General features: G+C 54.6%; 2 protein-coding genes across 2 annotated transcripts; both read left to right on the top strand.

Annotated features, from left to right (window-relative positions):
* Positions 1–5,647: 5,647 nt before the first annotated feature.
* IL25 (interleukin 25) lies at positions 5,648–8,120 on the top strand. Its single transcript, XM_052647263.1, has 2 exons — positions 5,648–5,901; positions 7,865–8,120. Exons 1-2 carry the CDS (start codon positions 5,660–5,662, stop codon positions 8,118–8,120), a joined length of 498 nt encoding a protein of 165 aa, XP_052503223.1. The 5' UTR covers positions 5,648–5,659.
* A 1,416-nt stretch (positions 8,121–9,536) lies between these two features.
* Positions 9,537–11,766, top strand: CMTM5 (CKLF like MARVEL transmembrane domain containing 5). The gene is made up of 5 exons (XM_052647168.1): positions 9,537–9,662; positions 10,636–10,788; positions 11,221–11,313; positions 11,525–11,609; positions 11,703–11,766. Exons 1-5 carry the CDS (start codon positions 9,537–9,539, stop codon positions 11,714–11,716), a joined length of 471 nt encoding a protein of 156 aa, XP_052503128.1. The 3' UTR covers positions 11,717–11,766.
* The last annotated feature ends 1,499 nt before the right edge of the window (positions 11,767–13,265 follow it).

The raw sequence follows: 13,265 nt of genomic DNA, 5'->3' as shown, positions 1-13,265 counted from the left end.
CAGCCTGGTCCAGCCTCTTTCAGACCCCAGCCCTAGAGGCCTAGCTGCCTGGAATACAGATAGTCAGCTACTGGGGAGTGATTGGTATAATCTCTGCCCAGAGGACTGCCAAGGCGAATTGGGGCTCAAGATGGAGGTGGGCAAGAAACCCAGTTCTAAAGATGAATGCTCTGACTGGTGCATGGGAAATAGAGACTGGAAAAGACTAAACAGGAAGGAAGTGCTGGGCCCTGGCAGAATGGTGGTTTGGGAGGTGGGCAAGAAGGCTCACTGCCTTCTTGTAGCTGAGGGTCTGGCTAGTGCCTGTAGCTAGGTGAGGGGAAAGGGAAAGTGAAAGTGAAGTTGCTCAGTCGCGTCTGACTCTTTGGGACCCTATGGACTGTAGCCTACCAAGCTCCTTCATCCATGGGATTTTCCCAGCAAGAATACTGGAGTGGGTTGCCATTTCCTTCTCCAGGAGATCTTCCCAACCCAGGGATTGAACCTGGGTCTCCCACATTGTAGGCAGATTCTTTACTGTCTGAGAGCCATCAGGGAAGCCTAAGAATACTGGCGTGGGTAGCCTATCCCTTCTCCAGGGAAACTTCCCAACCTGGGGATTGAACTGGGGTTTCCTGCTTTCCAGGAGGATTCTTTACCAGCTGAGCTACCTGGGAAGCCCCAGGGAGAGGTGGGGGTGGGGGGTGAATCCTGGTTTGTCAGCTGTGTGAAGTTTGTCAAGTTCTGGAACATCTCTGAAGCTCCGTTATTCATCTGGAATAGTGACTTCGGTGAGGTGTGAATACATGTGAAGTGCTTAGCACGATGACTTTCCCTCTTCACCTTGGCTCCCCATGACCCCACCCCCACCCCCAGCTTGTACCTTCACGAAAGCTCCAAGTGTTTCTGTGTCAATGGCAGCTGGAGTCTTCTCCTTGTCCTTATGACTCATCTCTGCCCTCTCCTTTGCAAACAGAGGTTTAACGTGATTCTAACTTGTTCAGGGAGGATTCTGGGTCCCAGGTTAGGTTGGAAAAAAACCCAGACTGGATGGGTAGCTAAGACCCTGGGTGGGCGGCTGCCTCAGATGGGGGCCCTTGACTTCGGGGCTTGCCTTTGCCACTGTTCACAGGGTAGAAAGCAAGGAACTCCTCCATCGGGTTTTCTGGGTCCCAATCTTCTCTCCCACTCATGTCCCTTCCCAGCAGAGCCCTCCAGCTGATCTCATCCCCATCCTTGGGGTCTTTAGTTGTGACACGTGGGATGTAGTTCCCTGACCAGGGACTGAACCCAGGTCCCCTGCACTGGGAGCAAGGAGTCTTAGCCATTGAAATCCCTCTGCCCGCGTCTTCACTTCGCCTCATTCTACACTCTTCCTTAGCTTTTGTTTTCCAACCACATTGTCCTTTCTGTTTCTTAAATGTGCCAAGACTTTCTACCTCTAGAACTCTGTTGTCCTGGTTCCTCTGCCTGGACCACTTTTTCCCCAGAACCTTTCCATCATCATGTCAAATTCCACATCTTCAGAATGGCCTTCTCTGACTTTTTAAGTTAAAGTTGCCCTCTTCCCCCATCAATCCCCCACCCCCAGTAATTCCTTATCTCTTAACATTGTCTCACTTTCTTCATAACACTTACTATTATCAAAAATTATCTTGTTTCCTTATTTACCATCCCTCTCCTCCTAAGACATGAGGTAGGAGCCTAATCTGACTTGTCCTCCTCTGCCTTCCTAGCATTTAGAATGGTGTCTGGCATCTAGTAGGTGCTCAATAAATGTTTGGCAAATGGATGAATGAACAGGATGAATGAAATGGATGAATCCTGCAGCCACGACTGTAGGACTGAGAAAGGCAAAGGCCCAGCTGGGGAGGAACCAGCCTGTGGCTAGGGGAGGGAGTTGCTGAGTTTTTTGTCCTGTTCACTCTGATTCTCTGCACGTCTCCCAGGCAAGAATGGGTTCTCTTTGAAGGCAGGCTCCTTTTGAAGGGAGGGGGATTTTTGTAACTAAAGGTGATCCTATAAATAATTAGCAACCGGTGCCATCATGGTGTCCCCATCAGGTCATGGGAATCTGTTCTGAAGGCCTCCATCTGGGCCAGGCAGTCTCCCGTCAGTTGTGGGGTCACAGGGAGGTTGCAATGTGGGGGTGCTCCAGGGCTGAGGACAGCATCTGTTTACCAGCAGGGGGCAGAAGTATTTCTGCATTTTGACCCCCTGCCGCCCTACGGGCCCCTCAGGTGAGTGCACCTGAGCATCCACGCCCCTGCTGAGCCCTGTTCCAGCACTGTTTCAGGGGCTGCTGAGCTGGTTGGCACTTTTGCACTAGTTGCTCAGTCATGTCTGGCCCTTTGTGACCCCACGGACTGTAGCCCACTGGGCTCCTCTGTCCATGGGATTCTCCTGGCAAGCATGCTGGAGTGTGCTGCCATGCCCTTCTCCAGGGGATCTTCCCAACCCAGGGATCGAATCCGGGTTTCCCACATTGCATGTAGATTCTTTACTGTCTGAGCCACCAGGAAGATACTTTTGCAGCCATCCTTGTTGCCTGCTTCCCCTTCAGCCTCCCCACCAAGCATGCCCATCTCTATGAACAAGGAGAAGAGAGGGCCCTCGGTGAAGAGCTGATCAGAGGCAGGGGCAGGACTTCAAGACAGTGGATGAGAACTTGAATGACTTTCTGAGGAAGGGAAGGACAGCCATCATAGCATCTTTCAGGCTTTCTTGGCCCAGGTGGGATGCCCCTTTTCACATCTTCCCTGTTCTTTCCTGCTAGGGACTGACCTCGTGTCAGTGGCCTGGGGTGGCATGCTCAGATCTCCCCTGTGGCTGCCAGGTCAGCCCCAGGCAGGGAGGCACCCTTGATATCAGGTACTGGATGAACTTTGCTTGTACGTCCACATTCTCCCCATGGCCACCCCCATCTCTCTACGCCCCCAGGGATTCCCTGGAAGCTGAGGTGACTCAGGGATTCTTAGTCACCCCAAGAGGAAAACCCTCTGGAAAATGTGTCTCATGGCAGGGAGTCACCCTGAGGAGACCCACAGCTGCTCCTGAGATAAGGGTGGAGGCTGAGCAACTGCAAGGAGGTGGGCGGGGGTGTGTGTCTCAAAGGACAGGTTCTGTGTCAGGCCTGGTCATCACAGGGGAGAATGCCCCTCAGCAGTTTTCTCAGAGGAAGTCATGGTACAGAGGCAGGGGGACAACCCAAAAGCCTCTCCTGGAGGAAACATCCCATGTAATCAGTGTGGGTCGTTTGCAGCGTCAGCAAGTGAAACAAGTGTTTGGGATGCCTTCCAGCTCTTTCAAGCATCCTGTCCTGGATGGGGGCCAAGATCAAGAGGTCTGGGCATGTGTCAGCCTCTGAGACTTTGTTCGGTTTGGGGAAACCTGAGGGATCCAGCACTTCTGGAAGGTCCCTGCAAAGCCTTTGCTGGGCTGGGGGTTGTTCAGGAACACCAGAAGCCACTCTGGGGGCCATGGGGCAGAACTGAGGCTGAGGGAGAGGTAGCCGGAGCCGTGGATCCCAGCCAGCCGGGCTGTGCCTGAGTGGGCAGGAATGCCCTGTGGCCTCGGGCAGGTTTAGGTGAGACGTGTCCAGCCCACACCTAGGTGAGTAGGAAATCCCTTACAGCAGGGGCTTCCCTTCCATCCAGAGGTCACCACAGTGTGGCATTTGCATACCAGGAGCTTGCTTAGCTTTGGAGTTTTTCAGGGCTGGGAGGGAACCAGTTCGGGTTCCTCCTAACTGTGCAACCTTGATAAGGTTACTCAACTTCTTTGGGTCTCACTTTCTTCATCTTAACATGGGGACAGTAATTTCCATCTCATTGTTATATTATAAAGGTAAAACGAGCTGATGCATGTGCAGGGCTTGGCACCATCCTGGCACATGATCTCAGGAGCTGAGGGGGTGGATAGAAGTGAGAGGGTGCCTGGGAGCACAGGGCCAGAGAGTGGGCCAGTGAGAGTGGGGCAATGTATTCCTGGCCCCAGTGCTCTTCCTAAGTGGCCCTGCTCTCCTAGCCATCACCTGTTGACCCTAAGCTCTCACTGCCCGTTCACTTCCGGGCCCCTCAGACCCACTTCTCCCACTTCCGAATGCCTTCTGACATCATCACGCCTCTATTTTAGGGCTGCTTTGCCCTAAAGCATTCAAAAGATTCCTTATCATTCTGCCATTTAAGTTATTCCTGGTTCCCTTTGTTTATTTCCTGAGTCGTTGGTTACCAAAGGAGTATTTTCTAAGGGAAAGCACATGCAAATCAGGAAACATCACTCTAGAGACGGTGTCTGTATATGAGTGTGTTGGAGTGGAGGGGGGGTGGTGAGGGGATGAGGGGAGTTGTTGAACAAGGATGCAGAGAAAAAGATTGGAGCAAAACAGGCAGAGAGCCCCCCAGATGGGTGGCCCCTGACTGACCTGTGTCTTTGCGGCCAGGCCCAGCTGGAACCTTGCCAGAGCACACATTTCCTCTCCTGGCCGACAGTGGTCCATGGACCTGTGACTGCAAGACCTTACCCCATGGCCTGAGAGTAGCAGCTCCCCCTGCCATGCTCCTCAACTAGTGAGTAGGGGTGGGGCAGGCTGATCTGGGAGCTGGGTGCTTCTGTTGGCTCTTAGCTAAGGCTGTCGCCTTGCCTCTCTTCTTGGCTCTGCCTTCTCATTTGCGCCATGGGAACAATCACCCACCACTTCTTCCATTAGACCCTGCACATCCAGCCAACAAACTGTTGTAGTCCAGGCCTTCCTGGCAGCCTATGGGGTTAAGCCTGTATCCCGAGTCCAGAGGAGGTCAGGGGATGTACAGGAATGGGAGTAAGTGGCCCTTGAGAAGGGCAAGGGGAAGTTGGGGAGAAATAATGGACACTGAGAAATCACAGATGATGTGGTCACAGAAGTTGGGGTCATGGAGGATGAGGAAGGGGTCAGAGAACAAGCAGACAGAGGGAAATGTTTACTAAAGTGGAGGATCCTGAGGATACCTGAGAAGAGAGGGAAGAGAAGAGACAAGACCCTGGGTGGGAGCAGCAGGGATTATAGCAGCAAGGCCTCTTGGAGAGAGTCCAAGTGATGTTCCCTAATATCGGGTATCAAGTGACCCATCAGAATTCTCACAATGCCTGTTTCCCAAGGCACAGAATAACAGGATATTATTACTTTGACCCTACGCCCAGAAAAGGGCAAAGAACAAAGTTTACTCAATAGGCTTACGACGATGTTAATCACAACTTCCATGAGACTAGCATTTAAAGCAGCTTTTGGAAAGACTTTCAAGTTTTTTTTTTGGGGGGGGTTTGTTTTGTTTTTTAATCTCAGGTCACACCCTCCAAAAGGTAGTGGAAATAAATTTGAATAAACAAAACAGGTTTGCTGAAAATAAAACCAGGACTCTCAAACTGCTCCAGTCAAACAGCTTGCACAAGGCCTTACTGTCAGCCAGCGTGGCACTGAGGCTTGGCAAGCAGCATCCAGCATGTACCAGGTTAGTAAGCAGGGGCCTGGCCAGGACGGTGCTGAGTGAGGCAAGAGCAGAGATGTGGCTGGGGATGGAGGGAGCTCTCAGCTTTGGGGCTGCGGACCAGATGGGGCATGAATTAGAATCTCAGAGCACAGCTGGGGGAGGGGGCATGCAGACTAGCCGGGAGCACTTTTCTTACCAGCCTTTTCCTACAGGCGATGGCGTTCTTGGCAATGGTCATGGGAACCCACACCCTCTGTTTGGGGTCCCAGAGGCGTTGCACCCACTGGCCCGGCTGCTGCCCCCGCGAAGGACAGAACCCCACTGAGGAGTGGCTGAAGTGGAACAGTGTGCTCATGCCTCCCCCAGAGACCACCAGCCTCGCCCACCACCCAGAATCCTGCAGTTCCAGCAAGGATGGACCCCTCAACAGCCGCTCCATCGCCCCCTGGAGATATGAGTGAGTCTGCCAGCCCCTGCCCCCTCCTAAACGCTTGCTCATGTGCTGGTCAGGATGTGTGTGAGGGACCAGGGGAGTTCCAGCCAATTCCAGCCTATGTCTCCCTTTTACCTCGGTGAGGTTATCAAGTTTGGGTGTTAGACAAGGTCTAGCCCTGACACATTTTTGGTGACCTTGGGCCAATCGCTCAAGGGTTCAAAGCTCAGGTTTTCTCATCTGTAAAGTGAAATTCTATAGCCTGATGACGCAGATCATATGAAACCCCGAAAAATCTAACCTTAGTACAGAAAAGGGAGGTTTTCTTCCTGTCTTCTTCCTCCACTTCTTCCCCTCCTCCTCCCTTTCTATCTTTCCTCCTCCTCTCCCTTCTTCTCCCTTTCCTTCCCCTACAATGGCTGCACTTTTCTAACAAAAATATCAGGGAATAATGTACCAGATAGGAACAAAGCAGCCCAATCCCCAACGCTAGTGCTTTGAGCCATGAATGGGTTCTAATTATACCCTGTTTCTGCTCTGGGGGGACAGTTGGGGGGCTGGACCTTCAGGGTGGTTGTCTTTGATCAGGACCTGTCTTATTCCTTCTCCATGTGCTGCCACATCTTATAATTCTCTATTTATGTCGTGATATAAACAAATAGTAGAAAGTACTGAAATTGGGACAGTGAATTAAAATACTAAAATTTAGTACTGTAGGGATGCCAAACATAGTTCTCCCGTTTCGCATTCTCATGGGGTATCTGTTTCCACCCACTGTAAGTCTATTTCTGGCTTAGCCTTGGCTTTGTGGATGAAAGGAGAAGGTCATTGGCTAGGGAGGGGGCCAGCTTTGATTGAGACTAAGTCCAAGGTGGAGACTCCAGGCCACTATGCTTTGAAGTGGTCTCAGTAGGCTGGCTAGCTTCTAGACTAAATCTAAAGAGGCTGGGAACCCCTCTGGGGAGGCTGGGTACCAGACGGCTGACTTGGCTGGGGTCTAGACACCTGGACTGTGAACCCTTGATATCCACTTGGGCTGGTCTTCCCCGAAGCACGTGCTTTGCAACATGTGTAGCAAAAGCTGTTCCTCAGAAAAAAAGTGATGATATCGAGTAAGTGGGGGGAAAACTGCTGCAGTCCCCACCCCCTTAGAGGTTCTCAGCATGCTCAGCACATTCACAGCAAGAAGTCTGCAGAGAAGAGCCCATTAAACTCAACGCTTCCTAGAATCATTTGACCACAGACCCCTTCTGCTACAGCGCATTGTCAGGGAATCCACTCTGGGAAATGCTACACTAGCTGAGCCCCAGTTTGCGAAGGCCTGTCTGTTGGGAGGATGGTTTTCCAACCTATTGGCTGTTTCCTACTGGGCTTCTGGAGCACAGACCTCTGGAGCACTGACTTTTCACATCTTCTGGGGGCTATGAAACCTTTTCAGAATAAGTCAATAAGTCTTACAATACACCCGAACATGTGCTTATTATACATGCACAGTTGGAATCTGGAGGATGGGCAGGACATGGCAGACAGTGGCTCCTTCAGGGGAGTGGGGCTGGTGGGAGGCAGACTGTCAGCCTTCACTTCATGCTTTCTTATACTTGGATATAAGAGCAATTTTTACTTTAAAAATTTAAAAATACATATATACTGACAATCACACAAGGAAACGTGATGCTAGAACCCAGCATATGGGTCACATGAAACCACAGTTGGTCTGGTAGAGGCCCCAGTGGAGCTCCCCACCTGGCCCACCCCCCTCAGGGCTCTGGCACCATTTGGAAAGTCACTCTTCCATCCCCAACCCTCGCAGTTCAGGAGAATAAATCCCAGAGGAGAGGGGGTGACTTGTTCACAGCCACCTGGCTTGTGGGCACCAGAGCTGGAAGCAAAGCCACAGGACTGACAGCAGCCCTGGCGTTTCCCCCCGGGGGCCTCACTGCTCCTGGCCGGCCCCTCCCTCCAGCACCTGACTCTTGCCGCCCCACAGGTTGGACAGAGACTTGAACCGGCTCCCGCAGGATCTGTACCACGCACGCTGCCTGTGTCCACACTGTGTCAGCCTCCAGACGGGCTCCCACATGGACCCCCTGGGAAACTCAGAGCTGCTCTACCACAACCAGACCGTCTTCTACCGGCGGCCGTGTCCTGGACAGCAGGGCGCCCACCATGGCTACTGCCTGGAACGCAGGCTCTACCGTGTCTCCTTGGCTTGCGTGTGCGTGCGGCCCCGTGTGATGGCCTAGCTGTGCTGACCATGGCTGGTCCCTGGGCAAACACTGGAGCTGGTTGGACAGCCACCTGCTGTGGTGAACCAGGACACCCGAAGGCACAGCCCCTCCAAAGGACCACCCGGAGCAGCAGGATCTTGGGACAGGACGGGGGACCATGGGGGACCGCACTTTGCACTTCTTGGAGTGGGTGAGAAATGCGGGGCAAATCCAAGGCAGTAGCGGCTGTTTATGGTCCCTGGAAACTGGCATCCTGTCATTTCCTCCTGGGAAAGGTCTTCAAAGCTCTGCTATGTCTGTCTCTTCTTCCCTCCCACCCCCAGCTGCCCTGGTGCAGCACAGGCACTTTCAGATATTTTTCCCTTCACCAGTGGAGAGCCCTTCAATTCATTAGTTTGTTCGCTCCTTCCTTCATTCATCAAACGCTTAGTGAGCATCGACTTTGGAGCATCGACCTTAAACCTCCTGGTGGAGTTGCTAGTCTTTTGACATGAATGCTGCTAAGGAAGAGGCTGTTATTGAGCAGGGAGAGAATTGTTCAAATAAATAATCTGTACTTAAAAGTGGCCTAATTTGTCTTTGGCATCCCTGGTGCTTGAGCATCTTGTGGTTCCCAGCCTGGTCCCATTTCCTCCCCACTGTCAGCCCCCACCTGCTGCCCTCCAGAGTTTCCGCTGTGGTCCCCCCATCCTTCCCCTTCCCTGGCTCCCTGGCCCAGCCCTAAACACCGGGGTGGGGGTCAGGCTGCCCTCCTGGCATACTGGAGAAACAGAGGCCCATTGAGGCACTGCAGCAGGCACACAGCGCCCCCTTGTCCCCCCAACAATCTGCCTTTGTCCTCAGTTTTGGCTGCTACAGCTTGGTCCTGAGGGGTGCTGCCAGGGCCGGGCTCCAGCTCCCACCCTCCCTGAAAGGAAAAGGGAGAAAGGATGGTGAGGAAGAGGGTTAAGGTTAGGGAAGGGAGGACGCAAACTTCCTCAGGCTTGGGTTCTCGGGGGCTCCTAGCCTGGCCCATTTCTCGGCTCACCTCCCAGCTCCTCCCGGTTTCTTCGCAGTCCGCCCCCTCTCCCCTCCTGCCTTCGCCCACCCTCGGCGGGTGGGCGGGGTCAGGCTCCAAGTAAGAGGGGAGCTGACCCCTCCCCTCTTCCCCGCCCCTCCTCTTCCACGTGCCTCCTGGGGACCAGTGCAGGCACCAGCAGGGCGCTCTGGGCAGCTGGGTGAAGGCCTATCTGGGCAAGCACACCCCCCCCGCCCCCACCCCGCGGCCGCCCTCTCCGGTCCCCCACGGCAGTCCTGCCCGCTTCACTCTGAGGTTTCTCGCAGTGCCTTTCCTGCTCCTCTCTGCTTCCCCGTCCTGCCAGGTCCCCATCCTCCTGTTTTCCTTCCTGGGCTGGTGGCAGTGGGGGGCTGTACCCGGTGGGCCTCGTGGAGATGTTCAATGCTTGGAGTCGTCGGGACCGGCCCCCCGAGGAAGGGGCAGCTGCAGGGCTCGAGGGCTTCGCGGTGGACAAGACCTTCCTCTCCTCCCTCAAAGGCATCCTGCTGGAAACTGAGCTGGTAACAGCCGCCTCCTCAGCCTAGAGCTTCACCTCCCGCCCCAGGCCCCTCAGGGCTCACTCCTCAGCAGCCTCCCTCCCCCACCTCTCAGACACCCCGCTTGCCCCAGCGACCCTCCCCACATCTCCTCGCCTGCCTTCTTGCTGCTACTCCGCCTGGAAGCGGCAACAGCAGCTTTCAGTGTCTTCAGGAAGGATTGAAGCTAGACAGCGGACCGCTCTCTGGGACACTGAGGGAGTGTGAGGCACAGGGATGGGATGGGACGGCGATAACACCAGCCGGCCTCCTCCTGGGCCTTAGATGGCCGCTTCTCGGCACATCCAAGAAGTTCAGTTACCCAAAAGGGCAGACTTTCTGCAGCCCCGCTTTATCTGTTGCCTGCTCCCTGTGAACATCTGTCCTCAGGAAAGTACCTTCCCTTATTCACTTAGCAAGACCTCAGTGTAAACCTGAGTCTTCGGCATATACCTTGTCCTACATTTGAGAGCTGAGGGGACGCACATCCACTCTGGAGCATCTGCCTTCTAATCCCTGCCTCTTGGCATGGAACCAGAGGCTCTCGTCCTTGTTAGAGGAGTTTTAGGCATCCTGGAATTATTATGGGGCATGGGGTACCTCCTGGGGGCACAGACTGATGTCCCACCACTCAAGGGGCTGGTGTTCCCAGTGCTAAAGGGGGACCCACTCTCTTCTGGATTTCATAGAGTGGTGTTCCCCAGAGCTGTGAAACTTGGTTAAACTGCTGGGGCTACTGGGGCACCGGAGCAGGGGGAGCCTGGGCTGGCAGAGGTGGGAGGCTGGAGTCGGCCCTTGATGGGCAAAGGCCCTGGGCATGGCTCCTGCCACCAGGGTTGGCAAGACCTCCGAGGGCAGGCGGTGTGCTGGCTGGGGGAGCTTCCTGAAAACAGGGAGGCAAAGGCCTGTCCGGGCCTGTGTCCCCTTCGTGATAAACTTCCCACCTTTGGCCCTGCAGGCCCTGACCTTCATCATCTTCATCTGCTTCACGGCCTCCATCTCTGCCTACATGGCTGCCGCGCTCCTGGAGTTCTTCATCACACTAGCCTTCCTCTTCCTCTATGCCACCCAGTACTACCAGCGCTTCGATCGGCTGAACTGGCCCTGTCTGGTGAGGGTCCCCACCCCGTGCTGCCTCCCCCATGCCATTCTGGGCCCTTTCTTCTTTCAACATTGAATTTTCCTCTTCCAGCCTCTCTCCTTTTCCTGGGTAAGCAAGGAATCCAGCCCCCATGTCCTATAGTCGAATATAGCTTTGACCCCATCCTTCAGACTGCTCCCCAATGCAGGTCCAGCCCCAGCCCAGCCCCTTGGCTTCTTGTCTTGGTTCCTGTCCCTCTGCGTCCATCTGCGTCCCTCCCCTGGGGAGCTGTGTGAGCTCTCTCTTGCTTTCTGTCTCTCAAGCACCTTATGTTGTGTCCAAGGATATCTCCGTGTAGGGATTCCCAGTACCTGAGGGTCAAGCCGCTGACTAGCCTGGAAAACTTCAGGCTGATGCCGCCTGCCCTCTGCTTCTCTTTGACCCTGCACCCCCAACCCCCAGGACTTCCTCCGCTGTGTCAGTGCCATCATCATCTTCCTGGTGGTCTCCTTCGCGGCTGTGACCTCCCGGGACGGAGCTGCCATTGCTGCTTTTGTGAGTCCAGACCCGCAGAATTCTCCGGCTCCCCCCAACCCCCAGGGACCTCTGGCTGATGGTCGCACCCTTCCTGTGCCTTTGTCCCCCCCAAGCTCAAGTCAGTGCCCAGGGGCTGGCTCACGCCTTGCCCTGGGTCACCCACCTCCCTCTCCCTGGCGTCCAGTGGCTCGCTGGCCTTTGTTGTGGCATCCCCCTCCTGCTCTCACAGGTGTTTGGCATCATCCTGGTTTCTGTCTTTGCCTACGATGCCTTCAAGATCTACCGGACCGAGATGGTGCCCAGGGCTGCCCAGGGTGAGTGCCTATCCTCTGGGGAGAGGAGATGCCCCCTGCCCCCCAACCCAGCTACCCCCCCATGCCCTATCCCACCTGGCTCCATCTTCACAGGGGACCAGCAGTGACCCTGGGGATACCTGGCTTCTGAGCCCAGCCAGAAAGTGGGACAGGGGACAGACTCATCTCCTTTGGATTCACTAGCTCCCTAGCCTACTGTCTACTGCCCCAGCCTACAGTGATGGAGCCAGGCCTGAGAAGTCACGTGGACTTGTCTGTGGGGGCTAGTCTGGCATTTGATGAAGCTCGGCCAGGGAGGCTGCTTTATGGTCTAAGGGGAGGGTGCAGGAGGAAGCTGGTCATTCCCAAATTAAAAGATTGGAATCCTACTGGTGAATCTCTTTCTTCCTCAGAAATTAGGCAGATCAGGAATGCTAGGAATATTCATGGAAATGTTGCGTGGAGCAGGTCATGGTCCTTACTCTGGGACCAGGTCTGAACAATGAGCAAGTGGGGCTTTAGACTGAAGATGCTGAGGATATCCTTCAACACAGAATATCCATGCCATGACTCTTGGGTGCAAGGCTACCTTGTGGTGAGCCTGGTGGCTGGGCACCCCGGGTCCTGTGTCTGAAAAAGCACTAGCCTTTCCTAGGTGAATGAAGGCCCACCTGTCCAGCCCTTCTAGTGGGTTGCTTGCCTGGGGCATGTGTAGAGCTCCCCCTGGTGGTGTGGGGAGGACTTGACCCACAGGTCACCAGGGAGAGGTCAGCATCCAATGTAAGAGGGAGATTCCCATGTTGCTGGAGCTGGACAAGCCCTCAGATATCACCTGGTTCAATGCCCTTATTTCACATAAGAGAGGACATGCTCAGTTAGGGGACATGACCTCTTTATTTGTGACAGAGTTAGGGCTGGAGCCCGGGCTTCCCTGGTGGCCCAGCGGTAAAGAATCTGCCTGCAATGCAGGAGACCCGGGTTCAATCCCTGGGTCAGGAGGATCCCTGGAGAAGGGAATGGCAACCCACTCCAGTATTCTTGCTGAGAGAATCCCATGAACAGAGATGCTTGGAGGGCTACAGTCCATGGGGTCGCAAAGGGTTGGACACGACTGAATGACTGACCACGCACACACAGGGCTGGAGCCCAGCACTCCTAACGCCCAAACAGGTGTTCTGGATATTATACCGAGCCCCCTGAAGCTCATTAAAAACGGCCCAGCTTCATTTCCAGCTCTCTCCATCAGTAGGGCCACATTCCCAGGCTGCCAGCACCCCAGCAGAATATTTCCTGAACATCTCATGTGCAGACCCCGTGCTGGGCCCCAGGCACTCAGAGGTGGCTGGCAGACTCCCCCTCCTTGAGCTTCACAGATGGGAAAGGAGACCAGCTAGTGAAGGGCAGTCACAGCTCAGGGGGAGTTTGGAGTCAGCCTTTCCTGGCCCATGAGAGCGCAGTGTGGCCGGGATGACCCTGCACAGCCTTGCAGATCCCAAAATGGCCGAGCTCCTCCAAGCTGACTTGCTCACAGCCCCTCTCCAGCACTCATGTGTTCCTGCCCTGAAATGTCTTCCTTCTTCTCGGGTGCTCTGTCCAGATGCAGGCCCTGACCCCAAAACCTGCCTGAACCTGAGCTCTGGTAGAGGCACTCTGCTCCCCTCGATGCTATCCACCTGC

The sequence above is a fragment of the Budorcas taxicolor genome, chromosome 10 (genome assembly GCF_023091745.1).
Source record: "Budorcas taxicolor isolate Tak-1 chromosome 10, Takin1.1, whole genome shotgun sequence".
In the NCBI taxonomy this organism is placed as follows: Eukaryota; Metazoa; Chordata; class Mammalia; order Artiodactyla; family Bovidae; genus Budorcas; species Budorcas taxicolor.
The sequence above is the reverse complement of the archived record's forward strand: the minus strand, read 5'-3'. Positions and strand labels throughout refer to the sequence as shown.